The sequence below is a fragment of the Oryctolagus cuniculus genome, chromosome 14 (assembly GCF_964237555.1).
Source record: "Oryctolagus cuniculus chromosome 14, mOryCun1.1, whole genome shotgun sequence".
Taxonomy (NCBI): Eukaryota; Metazoa; Chordata; class Mammalia; order Lagomorpha; family Leporidae; genus Oryctolagus; species Oryctolagus cuniculus.
Genome location: NC_091445.1, coordinates 38,064,514 through 38,092,201, shown reverse-complemented (window position 1 = coordinate 38,092,201; position 27,688 = coordinate 38,064,514). Strand labels below are relative to the sequence as shown.

At 39.0% G+C, this 27,688-nt stretch overlaps 1 protein-coding gene across 4 annotated transcripts in view; it reads left to right on the top strand.

The window, feature by feature from the left end:
* TNPO1 (transportin 1) overlaps positions 1-26,904 on the top strand; it is a 91,822-nt gene extending 64,918 nt beyond the window's left edge. For all 4 annotated transcript variants that reach the window (XM_051833248.2, XM_051833251.2, XM_051833249.2 and 1 more), the window contains 15 exons: positions 581-749; positions 1,854-2,006; positions 2,756-2,981; positions 5,585-5,756; positions 7,449-7,535; positions 8,730-8,837; positions 8,963-9,121; positions 9,209-9,296; positions 11,682-11,780; positions 11,967-12,062; positions 14,811-14,886; positions 15,723-15,822; positions 17,115-17,189; positions 17,977-18,119; positions 21,298-26,904. In XM_051833248.2, the coding sequence (XP_051689208.1) occupies positions 581-749; positions 1,854-2,006; positions 2,756-2,981; positions 5,585-5,756; positions 7,449-7,535; positions 8,730-8,837; positions 8,963-9,121; positions 9,209-9,296; positions 11,682-11,780; positions 11,967-12,062; positions 14,811-14,886; positions 15,723-15,822; positions 17,115-17,189; positions 17,977-18,084 (1,716 nt within the window). In that variant the 3' untranslated portion in view covers positions 18,085-18,119; positions 21,298-26,904. The remainder of the gene's footprint in view (positions 1-580; positions 750-1,853; positions 2,007-2,755; positions 2,982-5,584; positions 5,757-7,448; positions 7,536-8,729; positions 8,838-8,962; positions 9,122-9,208; positions 9,297-11,681; positions 11,781-11,966; positions 12,063-14,810; positions 14,887-15,722; positions 15,823-17,114; positions 17,190-17,976; positions 18,120-21,297) is intronic.
* The last annotated feature ends 784 nt before the right edge of the window (positions 26,905-27,688 follow it).

Sequence of the window (27,688 nt, the reverse complement as noted above, 5' to 3'; positions counted from 1 at the left end):
AGTGGAGGCATACATAGGAGATACAAATTGAGTTCTTGATTCTTGACTCCTGGCCTTGACCCGGCCCACCCGACCCAGCCCAGCCCAGGCCTTTGTAGATCTCTGGGGATTGAGCCATTAAATGTGAAATACTCTCTTTCTTCTCTGCCTCTCAAGCAAATTATTACAGTCTTTTTATAAGTAGGCTTCCTATTATATATACTAGACTACAGAGGTTCAAACATGGAAGCAAACATACTGAATTTGGGTGGTAATAGGTTCTAACTTAATTAGTAGGTTTATCATTTATTTCCCTTTAATTTCAGCGAAAGTACTGCATCTTAAATGTGCTGATCTGAATTTGATTTCATATACCCTTAGATTGCATGAGCCAGTGTGGGGCATTGTGGGGTAGTGGCTCCTTATGACCTAACAGGTGTTACTTGTTTCTTCCCTCTGTGAGAACTGTTCTCTGCAGAGGAGCTGATTCTTAATCAGGAAATATACTTGAGAATCTAGTACCCAGCTCTGCCTCGATATTCTGGTTCTTTGACTCCTTTATATATTATTAGCTAATAAAAATTTCTATTCAAAAAACCAGGGTGATGTTGAAGAAGATGAAACAATTCCTGATAGTGAACAGGATATAAGGCCACGTTTTCATCGATCCAGGACAGTGGCTCAGCAGCATGATGAAGATGGGATTGAAGAGGAAGATGATGATGATGATGAAATTGATGATGATGATACCATTTCTGACTGGAATCTAAGTAAGTCAAGAGAGGAAAAGTAAAGATTTATTAGTTTCTTTGAAAGAGCTCCAAAGGGAAAGACAGAAACCTTCTGTGTGCTGGTTCACTCCCCCAGATGGCTGCAACGGCCAGGGCTGGGCCAGGTGGAAGCCAGGAGTCAGGAGCTTCTTTGAGGTCTCCCACTTGGATAGCAGGGCCCCAAGGACGTGGACCATCATGTGGTGCTTTCCCCAGGCCATTTGCAGGGATCTGGATTGGAAGTGGAACAGCCAATACATGAACTGGTGCCCATATGGGATTGTCAGCATTGCAGGCAGCAGCTTATCCGCCATGCCACAGTGCCAGCCCCAGCTTCTTGACTTTTGATAGAAGTGAAACCATAAAATATGTAATCATTTGTGACTGGTTGCTTTCATGCAGCATGTCGTTTGCAAAGTTCATCGATGTTGTAGTATGTATCCATATGTGTATTTCATTCCTTTTTGTTATGAAATAATATTGCATTGTATTAGCATACCATATACTATTTGTAAATACACTCATTCCTCAGTTGATGGATATTGGTGGTGTTTCTTCTTTTGGCCATTGTGAGTAATGATGCTGTGAACATTCATGTACAAGTTTTAGTGTGGCCATCTGGTTTTGTTTTTGTTTTGTTTTCTTAAGATTTATTTATCTATTTGAAAGAGTTACAAAGATCGATCTTCCATCCGTTGGTTCACTCCCCAAATGGCCGCAACGGCCAGAGCTGGGTTAGTCCAAAGCCAGGAGCTTCCTCGAGGTCTCCCATGCAGGTACAGGGGCCCAAGGACTTGGAACACTGGAAGCCGTGAGCTGAGTGAAACAGTATTTGTCTTAATTTTTCATAAAGACAGTGTCTATTATGGTAGTCATGTACAAAATAAAATTGTCTTCATAATTAATCTACTAAGTCTTTATCCTAAGAAAATAGATTTAATAGAATTTTTAAGTGGTAAGACTGCCTCCTATTTAAATGAATTCTTTGAAAGTGTAAAAAGGTATGAATAAAGTATTATATATACAAAGTACATCTCATTTAAAAATATATGTAATGAAATTATAGAAGTTAATGGTGTGTTTTTTAATTAAATATTTCCTTAGGAAAATGTTCTGCTGCTGCCCTGGATGTTCTCGCAAATGTGTATCGCGATGAGCTACTGCCACATATTTTGCCCCTTTTGAAAGAATTACTTTTTCATCATGAATGGGTTGTTAAAGAATCAGGCATCTTGGTTTTAGGAGCAATTGCTGAAGGTAAGTCCAGGTTGTTTTGTGCTGATAAGACGAGGCTTCTTTAGGGAGTTGCTGTTACCTTATAAGCAAAGATTGTTGGCTCTGAAACTCATATACAACTGTGCTGTCTAGTTGTGCTGGTGTTAGGTAGACAAGTCCCTGATCTGCACGTACCTTAAAGGGGGATGATGAATCCCAAACCATCAGGATAAATTTCTACTTTGAACCAGTTAACTGTAACTAACTGTTACAGTTAGTTAACTGTACTAAATAGTCATAGGCTTACTTTTAACCCACGTGGATACTTTGCATATGTTTTCGTTAAAACTGAGGAACAGAATAAGAGGGTTCTGATGTCTGAAGTGTCTCCATTGCTGGAAAAATAGCTTTGTTTTCTCAGTAAGTATAGGAACCACGAGTAAGAAAAGAGTCGTCGTCCTTTGTGAAGGTTATGATTGATTCTGTCCTGGCTATAAACGTCTATCAGTAAGAAGTTGAGACATGTTACAGGCATTTCTGAAAGCTGTGATTTGTATAACAGAGGGGAAATGATGTCCTGCTCCTGCTGTGAGACCCCTAGGAGTACTTAAGCTCTAATTTCAGTCGTTATATAATTTTGGTACACATTATTATAGCATATTTATAGTAGTGGGAATATATGGAAATTTTTCATGGATATATGCATTACTTTTAGGATTCAACTGCAGTAATTTTGTTTGAACCAAATTTCAGCACTTTCTGAGATATTTCTGTTATTTTGTTTTCTCCAGGCTGTATGCAAGGCATGATTCCGTACCTTCCTGAGCTCATTCCTCACCTTATTCAGTGCCTCTCTGATAAAAAGGCTCTTGTGCGTTCTATAACGTGCTGGACTCTTAGCCGCTATGCACACTGGGTAGTCAGCCAGCCACCAGACACGTACCTGAAGCCATTAATGACAGAATTGCTAAAGCGTATTCTGGATAGCAACAAGAGAGTACAAGAAGCTGCCTGCAGGTGGGACAGTCCAGAAAATAAGATTCATTGTGATGTGATTAATTCAGTGAGAGAGCAATTTTGAACCCTGTAGAAAACCATGAATGGAATATTTAATGATTAAATATTTTCTGACTATGTAACAAAATTTAGTTTTCCTTGCTTTTTCTTCTTGGTGAAAAAAAGTAAGATTGTCAGAAATGTTTTTGTTGTTTTGTTTTAGGGGTAGTGGTTTTGAGCGACAAAGACTTATCATCTACCAGCTCACTCCCTAAATACTCTCAATGGATGGGTCTCAACACAGTCTAAGTTGGGAGCCCAAGACCCATTCCAGGTCTCCCACATAAGTGACAGGAGCCCAGCTACTTGAGCCATCACTGCTGCCTCACGGGGTCTACTTCATCAGGAAGGTGGATTCAGGGACCAGAGTTGGTAGGATGTAGGCATCTTACCTGCCCCAGTTTTGTAAATCTAAATGAGACTCTAAGTAGACATTAGTCTCTGCATTTCTTTCCCAGCTCAGTGAGTATAACTATAGTGTTATCTTTTACTTTAATTCCATCAGAGGTCTGAAATGGTGATCACAGGGCTCCTACTCTTGAAGGAATAATAAAGTTTGAGCAGATTCATATCCATCAATATTTTTATGCATCTGTTCCAGAACTTGTTCTTTTTAATGCTGTTTTGTTAGGCTTCCCTTACTATGGATATTCTAGTTTTCTTGGAACAAACATTTAAGATTCACAAAGTCTTTCCATGCATGTTTACTTTTTTGAGTAAAATTCCTTTTACCGTTGACATTTTTTAATAGGGAGAGACAACTGTTGAAAAAAGGAAAGTAAAATTGAGTTGAACCTTACAAGGTCTGAAGCAGCAATATTTGGAAGGAGTTAGTTCTGATTCTTAATGAGATGAAAGAAAGTTGAACAAATGGACTGTGGTGATTAATAGCACTACGTTTTTTTTTTTTTAAGTTGGAGGATACAGACTATTTGGGTTCCTGTGATTTATTCATCCATACACCTTTTTAGCTGTTAACTGTTAAATGTATAAATAAATGCCTGGCGTACAGTCCCAGCAGTCTTGAAACTTACATGCTGGTTATGTGGTTATAACTCATGGCAAGTTCTAAGAAGAAAATGGGTAAATAGTTCACAGTGCTAATGAATAGCATTTTCATTAGTAAATGCCTTAAACCTATCATTTTAAGAAATTTCTAGAGTAGGAAAAACACAAGAGATTTTAAGAACCAGGTGTGTCTTGTGGGCAAGAAAAATTGGGGTCTCAAATTTATTTTTTATTTTTATTTTTTTTGACAGGCAGAGTGGACAGTGAGAGAGAGAGACAGAGAGAAAGGTCTTCCTTTGCTGTTGGTTCACCCTCCAATGGCCGCCGCATCCGGCGTGCTGTGGCCGGCGCATCGCGCTGATCAGATGGCAGGAGCCAGATACTTCTCCTGGTCTCCCATGGGGTGCAGGGCCCAAGCACTTGGGCCATCCTCCACTGCACTCCCTGGCCACAGCAGAGAGCTGGCCTGGAAGAGGGGCAACCGGGACCGAATCCGGTGCCCCGACCGGGACTAGAACCCGGTGTGCCAGTGCCGCAAGGCGGAGGATTAGCCTAGTGAGCCACGGCGCCGGCCTCAAATTTAATTTAAGTACTTAGACTGAGACTGAATTTTTTCCTTTCTTACATATTTGTCCTCATAGTTGAAATGGCACATACTGTAAATTTATAGTAATGTTTGCATTGCTAGGCATCAGTGCACTATGTGTATCTTAGACTTGACAAGCTGCAGTACTGCTGTGTTCTTCCACATTTCAAACACTGAGCATTAGAATGATTGTCATTTTGTTACCCTTGGTATGCACCTGAAGGGTAAAGTATAGAGCTTAAATTTTTTTTTTTTTGGACAGAGTGGACAGTAAGAGAGACAGAGAAAAAGGTCTTCCTCTACCGTTGGCTCACCCTCCAATAGTCACTGTGGCCGGCGCACTGTGCTGATCCAAAGCCAGGAACCAGGTGCTTCTCCTGGTCTCCCATGGGGTGCAGGGCCCAAGCACTTGGGCCATCCTCCACTGCACTCCCTGGCCACAGCAGAGAGCTGGCCTGGAAGAGGGGCAACCGGGACAGAATCCGGCGCCCCAACCGGGACTAGAACCTGGTGTGCTGGCGCTGCAGGTGGAGGATTAGCCTATTGAGCCATGGCACCGGCCAGAGCTTAAATTTTAATCTAGACTTTCTTTGTTCATCTAGAATGGTTGCCAGAATGTAAGCTTCCTGAAAATGAGGGTATTGTTTTGTTCATTTTGTCCTAGCACTCAGTGTCTAAACATCAGATACACTTGTTGAAAAAGGATTAACAACATTTATAGTTCTAGAATTTACCATTGTAGCTATGCAGATGCCAGTGGGTGATAACCTCTTAGAAAGGAAGAAGTGATAAGAAATGAGAAAAAAATAATAAAAATCAGCATTTATGTGATGAGGCAAGGAGACAGGTATGTAAAGTTTAGTTTCAATGGATATTCTATAAATGAGATTTAGTTTCCTGTTGTGAACCACTATTGCTTTTATATAACATGTTTATTAATCTTTTTTTTTTTTTTTTTTTTTTTTTACAGTGCCTTTGCTACCCTGGAAGAGGAGGCTTGTACCGAACTTGTTCCTTACCTTGCTTACATACTTGATACTCTGGTCTTCGCATTTAGTAAATACCAGCATAAGAACCTGCTCATTCTTTATGATGCCATAGGAACTTTAGCAGATTCGGTAGGACATCATTTAAACAAACCAGTAAGTATCAGTTGATCAATTATCATGGAAAAGCGATGGAGTATGGTTATAATCAATGTTAAGAAATAAGCATTTTTGGAGATAGGAAAGGCAACACGTATATCCCCCTCTCAAGTAGGATTTCAAAGATAACTGCATACTTGTGAAAACTACAGCAACATCTCATGAATGCACCAATGCTTATTCCTCTCTGTCCTTTTTGATTTTTTTTGGTTTGGTTTGGTTTGGTTTTTTGTTGTTGGTTTGTTTGGGAGATAGAATGCAAAGCCAGGACCTGGGAACTTGATCCAGATGACAGATACCGAACTCCCAGAGTGTGCATTAGCAAGAAGTTGGAATAGAAAATGAACCTGGAGGCCGGCGCCGCGGCTCACTGGGCTAATCCTCCGCCTTGCAGCGCCGGCACACCGGGTTCTAGTCCCAGTCGGGGTGCCGGATTCTGTCCCAGTTGCCCCTCTTCCAGGCCAGCTCTCTGCTATGGCCTGGGAAGGCAGTGGAGGATGGCCCAAGTGCTTGGGCCCTGCACCCCATGGGAGACCAGGGGAAGCACCAGGCTCCTGGCTTCGGATCAGCGCGATGTGCTGGTCGCAGCGCGCCGGCCGCAGCAGCCATTGGAAGGTGAACCAACGGCAAAAAGGAAGACCTTTCTCTCTCTCTCACTATCCACTCTGCCTGTCAAAAAAAAAAAAAAAAAAAAAATGAAGCTGAACTCAGTCACAGGAACTTCAGTATAGGATGTGGGCCTCCCAGTCTGCATCTTCACCAGGCCAGATATCTGCCCTGCGCCAGTACTTTATGAAAGAAAAAGGATAGTAATGCTTTTAGATGATGAATTTTCAACTTTTAAATTTAAAGGGTTTTGGGTCTCTCACTTCATAAACCTTGTAGCTTTAGAGTACCACATCTAAACATTTTTTTCTCCAGGCCATACAGATATGGGGAGCACACTATTTAAAGGAATAGAAAATGGAATAATAGATTAAAACTGTTGAATAATGGTCAGAAGTACCTTGTCTCTAGGAGTGTATATAGTTCTCAATACTCTGCTGAAGAATAGAAGATTTAATATGTGATTGCATTATGATTCGGTTACACCAAAAATCTGGGATGGCACAGTTGCTGTATTGATTTCTTTAGTGCTTGTAGTTTTGGTTGGTCTTTGGGGGGTGGGTTTTGTTTTCTGAATATCTTTAGAGTCTGTTCCCTTTGTTTACATGATTTTTGTGGTTATTTGGTTCTGTGAGTTATTCTTCAGTTTAAATAAAGACACTTAAATGATTGTGAATCTTTTTCTACAGAAGACTCTAAATTTTTTCCTGACAATTTATAATACACTTTAATAGCAACAGCCATATTACATTTTACCTTAGGACTAAGATTCTGTCACTGGAGAGTAAAATATATATGGTTCTTCTTTGTCATTTAACAAGTGATACATTTTGATGTGACAGTGCACTTACTTATATATGTTTTGTTTCAAAAAGGATATTACTTAAAAATAGAACAATGTTTTGTAATTAAAGATAGGCAAAAGGAAGAACTTTAAAAAGGACTATGTAAAGCAAAGGATGAACCTTAGAATCCCTTCTGTAATTTTATAGGGTTGCTCTAAGTGGATTTTAATTTTCATAGACTCGAAGTAGACATGTTTATGATAGTGGAGCTTTATATGTTTTTTATCCTTGTAAATAGGAATACATTCAGATGTTAATGCCTCCTCTGATCCAGAAATGGAACATGTTAAAGGATGAAGATAAAGATCTCTTCCCTTTACTTGAGGTATGCTGGGCTGGTAATATTTAAGTTAATCTAACACTGTAGTTCCTCAAAAATAGATATTATAATTCAGGATAGGTGTATACTCTAATAGGTAATATTAATACATTGACATTCAAACCCATTTCTTTTGAAATGCTGAATATGTATGTAACGTTGTAACTTTGATTTCTATACTAAGAAAAACTTAGATAAGAAAAGCAAATGGGCCGGCGCCGCGGCTCACTAGGCTAATCCTCCGCCTAGCGGCGCCGGCACACCGGGTTCTAGTCCCGGTCGGGGTGCCGGATTCTGTCCCGGTTGCCCCTCTTCCAGGCCAGCCCTCTGCTGTGGCCCGGGAGTGCAGTGGAGGATGGCCCAGGTGCTTGGGCCCTGCACCCCATGGGAGACCAGGAAAAGCACCTGGCTCCTGGCTCCTGCCATCGGATCAGCGCGGTGCGCCGGCCACATCGCGCTGTCCGCGGCGGCCATTGGAGGGTGAACCAACGGCAAAGGAAGACCTTTCTCTCTGTCTCTCTCTCTCACTGTCCACTCTGCCTGTCAAAAAAAAAAAAAAAAAAGAAAAAAAAGAAAAGCAAATGGACATATGCTTTTAATTCAGTTTTTCCACAAACTTTTTGAAGTACCCTTTGTAACATGGTGTGTTATTTGCATAAACAGCTTTACATTTTCTTCTGAGTAAGCCTCTCCTGGTTGTCTGATAGGCTAACAGTGAGTCCCAGCCAAAGGAGAGGTCTCAAAAGTTAAAATTGGAGCCGGCGCCATGGCTCAATAGGCTAATCCTCCACCTTGCGGCGCCAGCACACCGGGTTCTAGTCCCGGTCGGGGCGCCGGATTCTGTCCCGGTTGCCCCTCTTCCAGGCCAGCTCTCTGCTATGGCCAGGGAGTGCAGTGGAGGATGGCCCAGGTGCTTGGGCCCTGCACCCCATGGGAGACCAGGAAAAAGCACCTGGATCCTGGCTCCTGCCATCGGATCAGCGCGGTGCGCCGGCTGCAGCGGCGGCCATTGGAGGGTGAACCAACGGCAAGGGAAGACCTTTCTCTCTGTGTCTCTCTCTCTCACTGTCCACTCTGCCTATCAAAAATTAAAAAAAAAAAAAAAAAGTTAAAATTGTTAGTGTAAGTTGAGTACAGTTCCACACACTTGTCTTCATCCTTAGTCTACCCAGAACACTGAGCTTGCGTTATTCTTCCTAGTGTCTGTCTTCGGTTGCCACAGCCCTGCAGTCTGGCTTCCTCCCATACTGTGAACCGGTCTATCAGCGTTGTGTAAACCTAGTGCAGAAGACACTCGCACAAGCCATGGTATTTTGTTTAATGTCTTTTCCTTCTTGACATAAACGTTTTTCTAAAGACAGATATAAATGTGTACAAGCTTCTTTGGTAATTGATTAGAAACAAACTTTCAAAACCATCATGTGTAATTTCAGCTGAACAATGCTCAGCCAGATCAGTACGAGGCTCCGGATAAAGACTTTATGATAGTGGCTCTTGATTTGCTCAGTGGCCTGGCGGAAGGACTTGGAGGCAACATTGAACAGCTGGTAGCACGAAGTAACATCCTTACACTAATGTATCAGTGCATGCAGGTGAGACGTGTAAGATGGAAGCAAGTGCTGTGTCATTTGAACGCTTCTCTGTGCCATGTGGGGGTTAATCTTTTTTTCTTGTTGTAGGATAAAATGCCGGAAGTTCGACAGAGTTCCTTTGCCCTGTTGGGTGACTTGACAAAAGCCTGCTTTCAGCATGTTAAGCCTTGTATAGGTATGACTATTTTCTTCTGCTTCAGATGTGATTTTATTTTATGTAAGTGTGCGTTTTCCTGGTTAAGGTTGCTTTGATTGAAGCAGACAGGATATGAGAGACCCTTCTGCCTCGTGTTTCTGCGCATCTCACTATCATTCCCGCAGCTCTTGGAGCATGCCTGTGATAGTGGGCAGGTTTGAGCAGTACAGATGTGGAGTCAAGAACATCGCCACCGGTGAAGCTTGGGTGCTTTTTTTTTTTTTTTTTTAAAGATTGATTATTGTTTTATTTGAAAGGCAGAGAGAGAGAGAGAGATTGATTTTCCATCCGCTGGTTCACTCCCTAGATGGCCGCAATGGCCGGAGCTGCGTCGATCCAAAGCCAGGAACCAGGATTTTCTTCTGGGTCTCCTATGTGGGTGCAGGGGCCCAAGGACTTGGGCCATCTTCCACTGCCTTCCCAGGCCACAGCAAAGAGCTGGATTGGAAGTAGAGCAGCCGGGACTCAAACCAACGCCCATCCGGGATGCCAGCACTTCAGGCAGCAGCTTTACCTGCTATGCCACAGCACTGCCCTATGAATTCTTACATTATGGGAAACTTACAATACAAATATTTATCACTTAATTTCATTTTTGAGCTTAAACTATGTGAAAGGATGTCATTTTTTTTCTTTTTTGCTTCTTACTATAAAGAATTTTTTTAAGATTTATTTATTTATTTGAAAGAGTTACACAGAGAAGGAGAGGCAGAGAGAGAGAGAAGCCTTCCGTCCACTGGTTCACTCCCCAGATGGCCATAACAGCTGGAGCTGCGCCGATCTGAAGCCAGGAGCTTCTTCCGGGTCTCTCATGCGGTTACAGGGGCCCAAGCACTTGGGCCATCTTCAGCTGATTTCCCAGGCCATAGCAGAGAGCTGGATCCGAAGTTGAGCAGCCAGTGCTCAAACCGGCGCCCATATGGGATCTGGCAATGCAGGCAGTGGCTTTACCTGCTACACCACAACGCTGGCCCCTATAAAGAATTTCTTAAATTATACAAAAAAAGGTATAATGAAAAAGGTATAATGGGCCTTCTAGTACCCATCTCTGTATCTGTCAATTATGATTCCTGTATACAACTATTCATCGTCAAACACAAAGACCCCAAGATACTTTGAAGCATGCTCAGACACATCACTTGAACTCTTTAATATTTCAGTATATGTCTCCATATCTCTTCCATTCAGACATTGTTTTTTCTTCCTTTGTAAAGTTTTGTTCTAAAAGGTTTCCCTTTCTAAATTTTACTGGTTTCATCATCTAGAGACTAAGGTTTAGTGAGATTGTTGTTGGGGCAGGGGTTTGGGGTTTGGGGTTTTGTTGTTAAAACTATGGATGGTGGTATATACTGTCTTAAGCAGTTATGTAACATTAAGTTGTCACTTAATGTTATCATCTATGATAATTACTGTCTAGGATTGTGGTTCTCACTAAGGGGAGTTTTGCCCTCCAGGGAACACTTGCCAGTGGCTAGAGACATTTTGTTTAACACTAAGGAATGCTAATGGCAAAGGCTGTGTCAAATATTTAAAAATGTATGAGACAGTCCTTCCTTTCTGCATTACAATGATCTGGTAACCCAAACTGTTGATTAGTGTTATCAAGATTGAGGGAATGCCAGCACCGTGGCTCAATAGGCTAATCCTCCGCCTGCTGCGCTGGCACACCTGGTTCTAGTCCCCATTAGGGCACCGAATTCTGTCCCGGTTGCCCCTTTTCCAGGCCAGCTCTGCTATGGCGCGGGAAGGCAGTGGAGGATGGCCCTAGTGCTTGGGCCCTGCACCCCATGGGAGACCAGGAGAAGCACCTGGCTCCTGCCTTCGGATCAGCGCGATGCGCCGGCCGCAGCGCACCGGACGCAGCGGCCATTGGAGGGTGAACCAACGGCAAAGGAAGACCTTTCTCTCTGTCTCTCTTTCTCACTGTCCACTCTGCCTGTCAAAAAAAAAAAGATTGAGGGAAGCTTTGATTTAGACCCATGTCTTAGTTCATTTTCTGCTGTGTAGAAGGCTAAGCCCCCGCCTGCAGTACTGGCATCCCATGTGGGTGCCAGTTCGAGTCCTGGCTGCCCCTCTTCCGACTTAGCTCCTGGCTCTGGGAAAGCAGTGGAGGATGGCCCAGTGCTTGGGCCCCTGCATCCACATGCATGTTTCTGCTTCTGATTTGAATTTTCCTAGTCTGATGATGAAAGATTAGTCTTGTCAAGTCGTTATACCTTTTTTATAATTGATGTGTTTGTTCAGTGCTGAAACTTGTGGTTTCTTGCCTAGATTTCAGCTTCCACCTAGAAAATTCCCTTTAAGATACAATGGATATACTACTATTAAAATATTATTGTTTGTGTGTGTGTGTGTGTTTTGTAGCTGATTTCATGCCAATACTGGGAACCAACCTAAATCCAGAGTTCATTTCAGTTTGCAACAATGCCACATGGGCTATTGGAGAAATCTCAATTCAAATGGGTAAGATCCCCCCCCCCCCTTGAAAAACAGAACTATTTAGGTGACTTGATCATTTCTGTAAATTTTTTTTAATTTAAATTATTTTAATTTCTGTATATGTATGGCTTAATAAAGGTAGCAAAATATTTTATGTTGCTATTTAACATTAAATTTTTCCTTTTTTTCTCTTCCTGTGGGATGATCTAGGTATAGAGATGCAGCCTTACATTCCTATGGTGTTGCGCCAGCTTGTAGAAATCATTAACAGACCCAACACACCAAAGACGTTGTTAGAGAATACAGGTACCATTCGACTGAACTGTTATGGTGAAGAGAAAATTAGTTGCCTTGTAATTTTAAGATGCCTGGAGAAACCAAAGCAAAGTTAGCTTTTAAAAATAGCTATTTTAGATTCATAGTAATGAAATGCACTGTTTTAGCTACATTCTATAACTGGTTTCGGAAACTTCCAAAATTACTGTTCTCCCCTATTTCAGTGTTTTAACACTCCCTAAAATGGATCCCAGCTAACTGTTGAATCATACGAATTTTGTTTGAAATTAATTCAAGAAAGTAACTGGAGATGGGCAATAATGATTTTTTTTAATCTAAAAATGTGGCCAAAAATAGATTGCAGTTCAGTGGCTAATTGGTTAACAGTGGCATTTGTGTTTTGTATTTCATTATAAAATTTCTTGAAATTGGGAAATTAAGCAGTTCTTTGTAGGGTTTTTATTTTGCAGGCTTGTTTCTCTTTTGCATTTATGGGGAGCATGTTGATGTTAAAGAGTACCTTCCATACTATAGAACACATATTGGGGTGACTGGGTCCTTTGCTTTCTGCCCTCCCTGTTGTTGCTAATGATCAGTGATCTAAATTTTGTTTTCATTCAGGTCCATTTCTTTTTTATGTACTAAAATAATGCCCAGTGGTTTATTTGTTGTGGTTGAAAATATTACCAAAATACTGGACAAATATTAAGGTTTTTCCTTAAAAGAAAGTTCATTTTCAAAGGCATTTTAAATTGGTATTTCAAACTATAGAAAATATATTTAAAATCCTAATATTACTAAAATTGATCATGTTTATTGGTATGGAAGGAAATCTTTTAATAATAAAATGATTATATGACTGGCTGTATGGGTACTGTATATTTCACAAAGTGAATTAGATTTTCTTGCTGAAGAGCAAAAAAAAAAAATGTATAGGATGGTTGTGGAATCTTGTCAGGTTTTTCTTTAGAATGCAGTACCTATACATGACATTCAGATTTGAAACACTTGCCATTATAAAGTTACTGTTGAACCTAAAGAAAATTTGTATTTATTTTTAAATGTGAATGCATAACTGCAAATAAATGTTGAGTGTAATGTATATTGAAGTTTCTTGTGGGATATCAAGTGCTGAATGTTATAGTTCCTCCTAACAAATTGGCTTTATTATAAGATTGTGTTCCATGTGTGATTATAACCTAAATAAGATGGTTGATAATGCCCGACAAGTTGATGGGTTGAAAATTAAGAAACACACTTGGAATTCAAGAGTGGCTGCATAAAATATTGCTTATTCCTTATCCAAAAGAATGCATTTTTAAATTATTGAAATAAAATCATTGCCAATGGCTAATGTCTTTTCAATTTTAGCAACTTAATTAGCATTCTCTCAGTATTTCATAAAGCCAATTCCTCAACATGTCACTACTTCCCCTTTTTTTCCAATTGGTATATCCTACACTGAACTTTTTCAATGGACCATCATCTGCTTTATCGCATGTTTCATTGGATTGTTCATACTTGCCTGTTTAATGAGAATGTTGCATAGTTTGTGTCTTTTGAACATAGGTTTTCTTTCTCTTGCTTCATATAAATCTGCTGGATTTTAGTATTATCTGTGTAGTTTGCTTCAAGTAATCCTTAAACATTTTTCTTTACCCTGACCCCACCCTTTTTTTATGAAAGGTTAACCTGTAAGTTTTTGAGAGAACACCATTAAAGTACCTCATGGTTTGTTTTCTGTTTGTATTTCTTCCCGTTGTGTATAAGTGTATTTATTTGTGTGTACCTTTGAATTGCAGAATGCAGTTCTGAGTTGCACTTGTTTTAGCTCTTTGTAAGTTTAAGACTTCCTGAATTTTGATAGAGAATATGTTTGCCCACTTCAAAATTCTTAAAAATCAGATATTAGGGTATAGCCATAATGTGTCATCATCTGTTCGGTGCTACTCTTTTTCAGCAAAAGCAGTATTTTTTCCCCTGTGGTCCACATGTCTTGTCATCACAGTGGACTGTCTGGATTTCCTTTATTAGAATTTTGTATATCAAATATGGTTTGAAATTGGTAGATTATTATCATCATCAGGGAATTGTCAGAATGCCATCTGGCAATTGAATCTGTTCAGTTCAGTGGCTACCATAACACTTGATTTTGGTGTCAGGCAACAAATAAAAAAATGTTCACTGGTTTGGGAGCTATTAACCCCAGCCTACACCCCAGAACTATCAAAATTTGGATTAAATTCCCTAGATAAGTTTCAAAGAGTGGACACGACTTAAAAACAAAGATGAAAGGAAGTGAGAAATATGTTTCAACTCTTCTAGCTACAGAAAAATGTGTCTGAGGAGACAAATCAGAAACATAATCACATTTGCTAATGCTTCCTGGAGGGAAAAAACAGATTTTGTTATTAAGAATCTCTATATCCATGCATTTTTAATCACTCACTTTTTATTATTAACAATGATATTTGAAATTTGAGTGAAAAAAAAAAAGCAGTTGATCATGGTTTTTGGTGTTCTCTCAATCTTTAGAGTTTTTTTAATTCCTTTCGTTTTTATTTTCCAAAAGTATGCCATATATGTTGCTGCCCCTTATTTTAGGGGGTGGTAATAAACAGCACTGGTGAAATCTTATGTTTATTATCATACACAAATTCTGTTGGTTTCTGTTTCTGAGTTATTTGTTGTTTTTTCTTTATTTTTTCTCCTTCCCCCTCATTTGCTCATGTCTTGGTTGGCGTTTGGTGGTGTATAACCGTGATTGCGTTACCTTAGCAATAACAATTGGTCGTCTTGGTTACGTTTGTCCTCAAGAGGTGGCCCCCATGCTACAGCAGTTTATAAGACCCTGGTGTGTATTATTCAATCTTTTTTTTTTAATTCATTTTTCTTCACTCTTTCTTTCTCTATCACTTTTAGATATATTTTCAGTTGGTTACAAAATCACAATCCTTAATCATTGCCAACCATGTGACTAATCTTGTCCTATCAGGTTTGTGAGGTTCTTCAGTAGCATTGTGATGTATATTTATTTTATGTTGTGGCTAACGACTAATTGATGCATGGGATAAGATTGTCACATGCTTGCTGTGTTAAAAGCTTGATTATACATAAAAAGCATTTAAATATCCACCAGAAAAATAAAGATGCATGCAAATTCTGTAAATTTAGGTTTTTGCATTACATTTATTTTTAGAATTAATTTGAAAACTTGGATTGCATTAAGAAATACATGTTTAAATTTGTTATGTATAAAAATCTTTGCTTGTTAATATAAACGTACACATCTACACCATAAGTTGTATAGTAATAGTTATATTGTGGCAGTGTATCCTATGTTCTGCTTCTTTCGATTGATAATCTTTCAATTCAAATCATTTCTAGTCGTGTTTAATGGAATACAAGTCATAATAATAATTGTTAAAATTTACTACTCTTGGTTCAAGTAAATCAGTAGTCCATTTTACAGATGCACTCTATTATAAAGAAAATATGAATTTCACTCTATAATGAGATTAAATGTATCCAACATACAGGAAGTGTAAGAAGATGAAACTAAGTGTTCTGAAAGCTCTTAATATAACCATTATCTATCTCTGGTGCTTATTCCATTAAATACTGTCCATTAGTATTGTAATTGAACCTGCATTTTTCCTAAATGCTAAACTCGGTTCTATAATTCAATAGGTGCACCTCTCTGAGAAACATAAGAGACAATGAGGAAAAGGATTCAGCATTCCGTGGGATTTGTACCATGATCAGTGTGAATCCCAGTGGCGTAATCCAAGTAAGACAGTTAAAGGATTTGTTTTTAATTTTGTAATGTTTTGAATTTTAAGGGAAGAAGACTTTAATTTCAAAAATATTAAAAGTTTTTTCAAAGGCATTAAAACAAATTCTACATTTAAAATGCCTGTATTTCTTAATGATTTGAAGTTATAGTGCCAGCTCCTACTTCCTAAATCTTTTTTTTGGTCATAAAATAGTGTTAGCAGATTGAGAGTGGTATTATTATATCTTTTCTCAGATTGGGCCGGCCCTTCTCTCATCTGCGTTCAGTCCTCATTTATTTACTTTGTACATGTCTCCCGTTCAGTTTGCTGAGTTTGAGGATACTGTCTTCATGTTACTTAGAATTGAACTTAGAAATAGTGAATAAAATCAAATGCTGAATCAGCCATTGAAATTGCCTCAATTGGGCAACCTTCTTAGGGTTCCTCCTGGATGCTGGGAGCTTTATCTTTCACTTAATAAATATTCAAGAAAGAAAGGAAAGAAAAAAGAAATTACCTTCATTATGATACATTTCAATTATTTGTCAGCAGTGTTGAACATGAGTCTAGTCGAAACCTCTGGACCCACCTGTCAGTTTGCATTGATACAGGCAATAGACACTGAAAACATACAAATTAGTACTGAAGAAAATTGTTTTACTTCACATTCATAGTACATTAATAATTCAATTAGAACAAGCCAGTATACCTTGAGAGAAAGCCTCTACTCACAAAATAACCTTCTAGCATTGTCTTTTTCTTCTGATGCTTAGGAACTTTGCTTGTCTCAGATGTGTTTTAGAGATACCTGATACTGTATTTTCTTTTTTAAAGATTTATTTATTTAAAAGAGTTATAGAGAGTAGAGACAGAGATGTCTTCCATCTGCTGGTTTACTCCCCAAATGGCCACAATGGCCGGAACTGGGCCAATCCGGAGCCAGGAGCCAGGAGCTTCTTCCAGGTCTCCTACGCAGGTGCAGGGGCCCAAGGATGTGGGCCATCTTCTACTGCTTTCCCAGGCCATAGCAGAGAGCTGGATCAGAAGTGGAGTAGCCGGGACTCAAACCAGTGCTTACATGGGATGCTGGCGCTGCAGGCGGATGCTTAACCTACTACACCATAGCCCTAACCCCCAAGTAAATTGCGTTTTTATCCAGTATATGAAGGAATATATTGATGTTGATATGGTGCTTTTAATCCATTTCTGATGCTACAAACATTTATAGGTAGGACATAGGTTTGCTTTCATTTTGTGATATAAAATATGATGTGATATAAAATATGTCTTTCTTGTTTGTTCACAGGATTTTATATTTTTTTGTGATGCTGTTGCATCATGGATTAACCCAAAAGATGACCTCAGAGACATGTTCTGTAAGGTAACTAATATGTCTTTATGGTGTCTCATTTTGGGACTGTTAAAATCCTAGTTGAAAGTTTAAATTATTTCTATATTCCATATGAAACTTAGACTCTTCAAGTCGGAATTGATAATCTGGGTAACCTTTATCCTTGGTATAATACTTGTTGGGTCTTTTTAAAGTTAAGTCTGTGATCAGTATAGCTAAGCAGTACAACAAATCTATGTAGGCTCAGTATTTCACTTAGGGGAAATAGCATGTTTTCACAGATGGATGATTGCAATTTGAGGATAGTCTGAAACTGGAACAGAGTAAGTCTAAATGGTCTTCTCAGGGATGAGACTAGATAGTTCTTTGCTTTGTTAAATGCCCTCTTTTGATTAACTCTTGTCAGCACTCAGCTGAAACAGATTTAGAAGTGAAATACAGTTACACATTTGGATTCCCTAATGTCAACATTAGTAAACCAAATTTCAGCAATGAACCTAAAGCTTGTGTATTTTCAGTTTGAAAAACTCAACATAAAAAGTTTTATTTTGGTGAATTCTACACCTTTTTTGCTGGTTTATCATTAGTGTAAGGTCGAAGGCTGCTGAGTTTGTCAAAGCAGAGTTTAAGCATGGGCTGTGAAGAACCTTAGGCATGTCTTGGAATCGTTTAAAAACTAGCAAAATTTGAGAATTACAACCTCAAAACAATGAAACTTTGAAGCAGTAAGATCTGTAGTAATTTATTTCATAAGCTATGCAAATATGAGCTTTTCCCTGTTATTATTGATAAATTAATAGTTTTTTACTCTTTGTAGATCCTTCATGGATTTAAAAATCAAGTTGGGGATGAAAATTGGAGGCGTTTCTCTGACCAGTTTCCTCTTCCCTTAAAAGAGCGTCTTGCAGCTTTTTATGGTGTTTAATTGAATACACTTAAGCTGCAGTCCCAAAATTAGGGGTAAGTTAAAACAAGTTTAAAATTTTCAGAGTGAAGAAAAATTATAGCCTAGAAATGCTGAATATGATTAAAAGCCTTTGTGTTCCGTGGGGGTCTGAATAACATGTAGTCTCAGATCATGCTATGTTGAGTTTTTTAATTACTTACTTGAAGACTCAATTTTTTTTTAAGAATTGCTTTATATTTAAAAGGCAGTTACAAAGAGAGATCCTCAACCCACTGGTTCACTCCCCAAATGGCCCCAATGGCCGTAGCAGGGAGCTGGATTGGAAGTGGAACAGCCAAGTCTTCAGTTGGCACCCACGTGGGATGCCGGCATCACAGGCAGAGGCTTAACCTACCACGCCATAGCACTGGTCCCTTGAATTCTTTTGAAGAGCTAGCAAACAAGGTAAAAATGAAAAAAATGAGTGACTTCTCCTTTCAGTCCTAGATAGAAAGAAATCCAGGTTGGATTTCTTGACGCTGCTTAAACTACTTTATTAATTTATTTTAAGGAATTTTGGGTAGACGCCAGCCCTGGACTGGAAGAGGGGCTACCAGGACAGATTCCAGCACCCTGACTGGGACTAGAACCTGGTGTGCTGGCACCGCAGGCGGAGGATTAGCCTAGTGAGCCACAGTGCCAGCCTTTTTACTTTTTTTTTCCCGGCTGGTCTACTTTTTAACCAGCTATCTGCTAATGTACCTTGGAAAGCAACAGAGAATGGCCCAACTTCTTGGGCCCCTGCACCCACATTGGACTGGCCCAGCTCCATCCGTTGTGGCCATTTGGGGAGTGAACCAGAGAATGGAAGCTCTCTCTTTCTGTCTTTCCTTCTCTTTGTAACTCTGTCTTCTAGTAAATGTTAAATAAAATCTTAAAAAAATTGAAGGGGTGAAAAATATTTGAGTTTTGAAAGAATTTAGTTACTGATACAGCAAATACTTTCCATATTACTATATTTAGGGAAAGTCCAAGTAGAGTTAAAACTTAGGTTTTGGCTCACTGAGTGATACATTTGTTCCCTGTTTTATTTGAAAGACAGAAAGACAAAGATGTTCCATTCACTAGTTTATAGTCCCCAAATGCCTGCAAAAGCCACGGCTTAACCAGTCAGTCTGAAGCAAGGAGCCTGGAACTTAATCCAGGTCTCTGTTATGGTGACAGGAACCCAAGTATTTGAGCTATAACTACTGCTTTTCCAGTAGTATTCGCAAGAATACAACTTGGAAAGGAAGTAGCCAGAACTTGAACCAGAAACCCCAGTATGGGATGCTGGCGTCCCAGGTGGCTACTGAACTGCTGCACCAAACACCTGCCCCAGTAGATATGGTTTGGTTTTGGGAGTTTTGTTTGTTTGATTAATATTTGCATAGTTAGCTAACTAATTGTTTGTTTATTTGAAGAACAGAGTTATGGGAGCAGGGCGGAGACAGGGAAACAGAATTAGTTCTTCAGACTGCTAGTGCACTCCCCAAATAGCCACACCAGCCAGTCCGAAGCCAGAATCCAGGAACTCCATCCACATCTCCTATGTGGGTGGCAGGGGCCCAAGCAGTTGTGCCATATTTTGCTGCCTTCCCAGGCAAATCAGCAGGGAGCTGGATCAGAAGTGGAGCAGCTGGGACCTAAACTGGTGCCCATTTGGGGTGCTGGAGCTGCAGGCGGCAGCCTAGCCAGCCCCTCAGTAGATGATATTTAACACATTCCTTATATATATTTCCTTTCTTCCTTCCTTCCCTCCTTCCCTCCTTCCCTCCTTCCCTCCCTCCTTCCCTCCTTCCCTCCTTCCTTCCTTCCTTCCTTTTTAGCAGGCAGAGTGGACAGTGAGAGAAAGAGACAGAGACAAAGGTCTTCCTTTGCCGTTGGTTCGCCTTCCAATGGCCGCTGCGGACAGCGCACTGCCAGGAGCCAGGTGCTTCTTCTGGTCTCCCATGGGGTGCAGGGCCCAAGCACTTGGGCCATCCTCCACTGCACTCCCAGGCCACAGCAGAGAGCTGGCCTGGAAGAGGGGCAACTGGGACAGAATCCAGTGCCCCGAGCGGGCCTAGAACCCGGTGTGCCGGCGCCGCAATGCGGAGGATTAGCCTATTGAGCCGCGGCGCCAGCAAATGAAAAGCGAGCCCTCACAACAGCACGCAACCCTTATATATATTTTATTGAGTAACATGTGCCATGTGTCCAGCATTGTTTTAAAATAATTACTGGAAGATTCAGTTTGATTTGGATGGGTGATAGAAGACAAAGTCCACTTGGACTCTTTGATCTTTGGGTTTTTCTATACTTCAACGGGGCTAATCATTCTGATCTCTTTGCTTCAGGTCCCTTATTGGTTAAGTTCTGTACTGTGTGTGATTCCAGAACCTGGTACATTAGCTAGCACACTAAATTGGCTCAGTAAGGGTTAGGAACATATAGTGAATTGGGATTATCACACGCTTCTTTAAGGCTTTGACGTGAGTGGAGGCATACTTGACTGGAAGCCAGAATATATATTGTACTTTATGTTGGAATCTTGTTTGCTCGTTTATCACAGTCTGGGAAGATTTCAGCATCCACATTTCTAACCTAGCAGCAGTAACCGTGAACTTGCAGACTCCGGATAGCATCACACAGGGCACATTTCATCTCTGCAAAGGGCTGCCTGCCTCTCCGTTTCCACGGCTCGGCCTGTTTTCATATCTGATGCAGTGACATTCAGAGCCCATAGAAGAAGGCAGCAGCGTGGTGATAATGAATGAGGCTGTAGACAGTTTGTTCAGTGTCTTATTTTCTTTTTAATAACAGTGCTCTTTGATTAGATTTGTGTTGTGCTGGCATTGAGGGAGCTGTTGAAGATAAAATTGAGGGGCTGGTGTTGTGGTGTGACAGGTTAAAAGCCACCACCTGCGATGCCACCGGTTTGAGTCCCAGCTGCTCCACTTCTGATTCAGCTCCCTGCTAATGTGCCTGGGAAAGCAGCAGCAGATGACCCAAGTCCCTAGGCCCCTGCACCCATGTGGGAGACCCAGATGAAGCTCTTGGCTCCTGGATTCAGACTTGCTCAGCTCTGGCCATTGCAGGCATTTTGGGAGTGAACCAGCGGATGGAAGATCTCTTGTCTCTCCCTCTCTCTGTTTAGCTCTGCCTTTCAAATAAAATTAATTAATCTTTAAAGAAAAGAGAAGGATAAAATTGATGTTCTTTTTCTTACAGGTCCTTCGGTCTTGGAGACTCTGAGGGAGCCTCTGCACCCAGGGAAAATGTTACCCTTTACAGGGGGGAAGGGTAACCCAGTAGGGAATGCAGTACAATCCCTACCCTACTGGGAGGGGCGGGAGGGAGGTGTTGCCGTCACTGTATTAAGTCGATGTTGGGAAACGTTTTAACATCTGGAGCCTTTGTGGGTGGAAATCTGTCTCCAATTACAACTCTGCACTGGATGTGAAGAAGCAAAAAAATCTATCAGTCTACTCACAAAACAGTACATTCTGGAATATTATGGGGATTTGTACCAAAACAAGAACCATATAAATGATGCATAGGGATAAGAAAGAGGAAAAATCCTATAGCGCACAATAAAGGAAACCTAAGAATGGGGGTTACAAACAGTAAAGAAGCTCTTTTTTTTTAATTTAAAGATTTTTATATTAAATTTTCCCACTTGGTGGGGTCTGGTTTTGCATGCTGATAAAGAACTACACAGACAAAGCTAATAGAGTTAGAATCAGCTTGCCGTCCCACGGGAGACGCAGGTTCTTGGAAGTTACAGTTTAAAGTACCCCAGAAAAAAAGGTGGAAATAAAACAAATTTAAGAAATGAAGCACCCTATGAAATGCCAAATTAGTCACTCCTTTTACTTTCGTGGGGTGGGCAGGGAGAGAGGGGAGTAGGTGGGGTTGGGCATATCAAACTAAAGAGGACATGTTAATTTTGCATTAAAACATTAATGTAGTGGATATAATTTGATGGTTGTACTTCATTAGATTTAATTTCTAGGCCACAACTTAAAGTGCAGTTTAAGGTTCAGGCATGCATTCTGGCTCATAGTGATTGAAAGTGACTTAAATTAGTGGGGAAGTAGCATGCTTGCATCACATAGAGTGACACTGGTATTCATTTTACCTATGTTGCGCCAGTTTGTGTTGCAGTTTACCAATTCAAGTTAGCCCTGCATTTAAAATTCCTTTTTAAGATTAGTGGATTTTATTTTTATTAAGACTATAGATCTATAAAGTCCTGTAGTTTACAGCTAGGCCTTGAGATACCTTGCTTAGGATCTGTTAGGAATAAGGTTGATATTGTATTGTGTGTAACCTGCACAATGTGGAAAGCTGATACCTGTGCAAAATCTTTGCCTCTGTGCTGTCAGTGTGATGTGCTTTCTGCATGGTTATATACTACTCGTGATTTTATCAGAAATTCTCAAATTCAAAATACATGGTAAAAGATCTGTAAAAGGCTGCATAAATGTTAGTTGGCACATAAAGACAATTGTAGAAGTTGAAAAATGATTGCTATATTTCAATGTTTATTCCCACTCAACATATTGCCTTCTAAGCTTTCTTTTTTCCTTTTTTCCTTTTTTATTCTTTTGTTCAAAGCATGATCTTGAAGATATGTTTAAGTTAATGGATGTAATGCAGGGTTCCTACACTGTATTGGCGCATGTTGGTGGCCCTCTGTGCCCTAAATATATGCACACAGGGTGCAAGTTAAAAGCTACAGAGTGAAAGTTGGTTTGGATCCTCTTCATTTCATTTGTTTAGCTTTTCTGTTATTTTCTCTACTTACATGTATTCCTGTGAATAAATCCTTGTTAAGTTAACCCTTTACTTTTCCTTCCATGTGTATTTTCTTATATACTGTGAATGTGAAAACCTAACTGGTACACTTGATCTTGTGTCCATATGAAAGTGCAAATCTTTATTAATTTGGATTGCCTGAACAGTGTATCCCATGATGATGAAGGAAAAATGGAGAGAATTTTCTTTTTAACTCTGCTGGTCAGAGACAAAGCCACACCTTTCCATTTTTCGATGCTGCATATTTAATCTGCAACAAAAAAATGTTAAGCCATAACAGCCTTTTTATATTTTAGTTTGTCACCTTTGCATTGCAGAATAAATCCTGAGTAACCATTTTTATAAGCAGTTGCTCCTCTTTGCATGGTTCTGTTCTCTAAAAGTTTTGAATGATACAGCCATTGCACTGAAGTTTGAGCTATGTGTGTGTGAATTTAAAAATACTGTTTCAAAAATTTTCAAGTGCATGGTAGCATGCAGAAAGGTTGTTCTTGTATGTGTGTGTTTGTTTTTTTAACATGTTCTTTCACCTACTTCTACTTTGGCTTTGCAAATTTCAGTCTGTAGAGCCTGAAATTAAATCATTTTATAACAGCCAATTTTTTTAAAAAGTTGTGAATTGGAGTCAGAGGGGATGTAGCATTTTACTCTCTAGCTCGGTTGCATCACTGGGAGCTCAAAGTTAATCTTTAATACCTTAGTAGGGTAACTGTGTTAGCAACTATTTTAAATGGAAATAGCCAAATTCCTCTCTGATGATGATCACAGTAGAACAAATATATATCAAAACAACTAAGTTTATCTGGACCTGTGATTGACAATTCTGTATTGACTAAAAGCAATATTGTCACCTGTCTGAAAAATTAAGTTTCCAGTTAGGCAGATGTGTAACATAAGAATGTGCCCAGTTTTGTAGTCACTTGACCGTTTTTACATTTCAAGGAAATTTAATTTTAAAATAGAAAATAAAAGTAAGTAAACACAACTGGCAACCTGAGATTGAGCTGGCTTTTTTTGTGTGTATTTTCCCCCTTGAGGTTATTGTTTTCTTCCTGATTTATATTTCAGATAACATAGTATAGCACAGGAATTTGCAGAAGCCATTTAAGTTATCTTTTGAGGTAAGCTCTGATTCAGCATTTACTGTTCTGATAAAACCTAATACATCATGGGATATATATAAAGCAACTTAATTCTTGTGGTGTAGTCTTAATAGTTTTGAATGTTGACTGAATGTCTATGAAATTGTGAGTTTGTCTTTGTTACATTCCAGTGTTTCTGCCTGTTGGCATGCTTAAGGCACGGCTTACTTCATCTGCTCCTTACACACTAAAATGCTGTTAGTGTGCTCAACTACATAAAAATAGCCGCTGCTACGTGATGTAGATTTTCTACTTGAATATTTTTATGTTGTAGGAACCTCAGGAGGTCAGTGTTTACTGTTTTATATATGCCTTCTTTTTCCTGTTTGAGCTTCTCTCTTTGAAGGATTCTAACAGAACAAAAGCTGCTGATCAACCTAAGTTGGAAACAGAAAGTGTATTTTTAATATAATTTAAGTGCACATTTGGCAGTTCCATGTTACAGCCCTTAGCAAGTGAACTTAGTGCCATAGATATTCATTTATTCAAGAAAGCGTTTTGCTTTTTGTATTGTCTAATCTCTTCAGTGACTTCATACTGTGTAAAAAGTAATCAGTTTTATATTTTTTTGGTTGGTTGGTTGTTTCCCAAATAATCAACGTGTAAATAGTCTTCAAGAGCCAGTTCTGATGCTTTACATTATTGCTACTTGATTTTGTTAATAAGCAAGTTAGATTTCAGAAGAATAGGTTTTAAAACACTTAACCAAGCCATTACATACTAAAAACAAAACAAGTAGCATACATTTTGTAAGTAACATATTGATATAAACACTGTGATTTTTTGGTTAAGACTTTTTCATTGATCTGAATTGCTTAAATTGCATATATTGTAAAATAGAATCAGATGTATATTTTAAAAATAATTTCAACTGACTTTCTTCTTGAAATGCTTTGTCTACTCAGTTATAAAATATTTCAGATACAAGTTTTATCTCAGGTGAATACTCTTGTATCAATTTTGCTTTGATGACATAGGCTTATAAAGGGTCATCATACTTACATTCTTTGTTTTTTAATGGCTTTCATTGAGAATCTTCCCGTTTTATTTTTCCTTTCTGTTTTTATTCTGGTTTTTTTTCCCCCAATTCCTTTAGCAGACCAGAGTGATATAAAATCGTTCTGACAAGCCTTTTGCATGCAGGTTTGTCTGAAGATGAATTAAATTTGGGCCTCCTTTCTTCCAAATCCTCAAAATAGCAGAATGGGAATTTGTCTCCCCTCTGTAAAGTTATTCTGTGTAGCTGAAATGCCAGAATACAACCGTGTCTTAAACCCTTCAGTCTAAATGTAAGTCCTTTGCCATGAGGAAAAAGTGGTTTTTTGCTTCATATAGTTAATCTATATTATTCATATTGAATGTATTAACAGATAACGGTGCAAAAACATTCTTCCCAGGAGAAGAATGTGTCATGCATAAGTGCAGTTTAAATCCTTCCTTTGGTAGTAGTTTAAAACACAGCTTTGCTTATTGAATTATTTTTGCAAATAATACAGGGAGAGGGTAGCACACACTAATTGTTGGTACTGTTACTATTAATGAAGTACAGCATTGGAATCTTGAAGAAAACCCGTCCTCGGATGGTTAAGGGCCTGGGATAATCTAGATGAGAAAACAGATCGATAACAGGCTGTGTTAACAATATTATATAGTACTGATACCGTGCAGTAGCTTTGTATACCAACTTAGTGCATTTCACACTGTATTAAACATGGAGATACTTCTAATCTGTCTTCAAATTTTTACATCCTTGTTAGTTCATTCACCTGTATAAAGTCTTACATAGACCTTTCCCACATTGGCATTACTTATGTAGATAATCTTTATGTCTGATTGTTACATTAATTTCTAAAGTATACATTTAAATGACAGCAACTGTCTATTGTGGCTTGTATCCCAGAATGTTTTGTATGTGTATTTTTTTTAAAAGATGCATAATAACTAAATGTGTGCATGCATGATTTTGAGGAAAGTTAAAGTAGTGATTTTTTTTCCCCACCTTTTTAAAACCAAGCCAGATCTGTAGATCTGTTTGCCAAGGTAGGCTGCCACTAATTAGAAAACCAGTAGTTTTCCTTTTATTATTACAAATTTTGTTTATTTACAATAGAATCCTGTTATGCTATGGCTTGGTGTTATGCAGAAATAACTGTCTTATATCTATCTAATTCTCTTTCTCTTAAAACCTACTATAATAACTTGGTTAGCCTAAAAGGCAGTATTGGTCCCCTCCTGTTACCAGCCTCATAAAGGGGTTCTGCTCTACTTTCCTCATCACTGTGTTTTCCTTTGTGGATGTATAACCAAACTGAGCTTGAGTGATTTGTATGGAGGTAATAATTAGACAATACTGTATAATTAATTTTACTGAATAGATTATCATCTTGTGAGAAGAGATATTTAAACATGGTAAATGGCTTCACTTCATACTATAAAAGTTCTCCTATTCATGTTAACATTGGGTGCAATAATTTTAGTAGTGTTAGCTTTAGTTCTAAGTAACTGGATCTTTCTGCTGACAACTTAGGTTGTATGAGTTATGCTTCAAAGCTTTAAATCTGACGTTTCCTGTACCGCCACACTATGTTAGAATGTGTCCTTCAAACATATCCTCCTGCAACTTCTCCAAATGTACTCGATTGATATTCCTTCTAACTCTGTGCTAACAGATCTTCATTTTAAATAGAATACGGTTTTAATTTTTGATAAGCTGCTGACTTTTAAAGAGAGTTTTTTGGGGCCACCAAATATTTTGGATCATGCAGAGAATATATATTGTACTGTAGTAATTTTGTATTTACATTTGTATGATGTGACATAATAGATGTGAATGTTAATCACTGCTTGACTATGTTAATAAAGTTGTTTAACTATAGACGTTGCACTCTGATTTTTAATGAAAGGAAATGAGCTTGCCTTCTCCCCCTCCTCCGTTTTAGGTCCAGGTAGTCAGGATTTTTTTTTTCTTAGTTTACACATTAAGCCACTCTTACTATTTAGCATCTTTTATTTTTTTAATTGAGCGTTTTCTGATTTGTATAAGGTAGTAAAACCTATATTTCCCCACATTTAACTTAACTCCTATTGAAATTTCTGAACAGTCGATCTTAGGTTCAGCTGTTTGAGGATGGGGAAGATACTGCTGTGCAGAAGGGGAATTAAAATAAAGGTGGAATTGTCAACATACAGCACTGGCGGAAGGTAGAGTGTATGAGTGTGTGTGGGTGTTTGTCCTGTCGAGTCTTCCTGTCCCCCTTCACAGGCTTTGAGACTTGGAACTTTAGAAATTAACATTTGTAGAAGTAGTATTTCTTCAGGTTGTAATCCATTAATAGAGTTGCATGTTACTAATTAAAGTTAAATGTATTAATAGACTTCAGGGGATATGTACACATAGCTATCTGTGTGATTTACTTGAGATTTGGAACAGGAAAGGGTGTGAGGACCGATCAGTATACCCCAGAGCCTGTGTAAAATAAGTGAGGGTTGGGTTTCTTTCCCTTTGTTACCTGCGCATAGAAATGTTTGAGACGCCTCTGTTGTTTTGAGGAGGGTAAAAAAAAAAAAATTGGAACTTGGGTATCATGTTGTAAAATGGATCTTCAAGAAAGAATTTAAGATTCTAGAATTAGAACTTGGGCTGTTGAAGAAGATAAAAC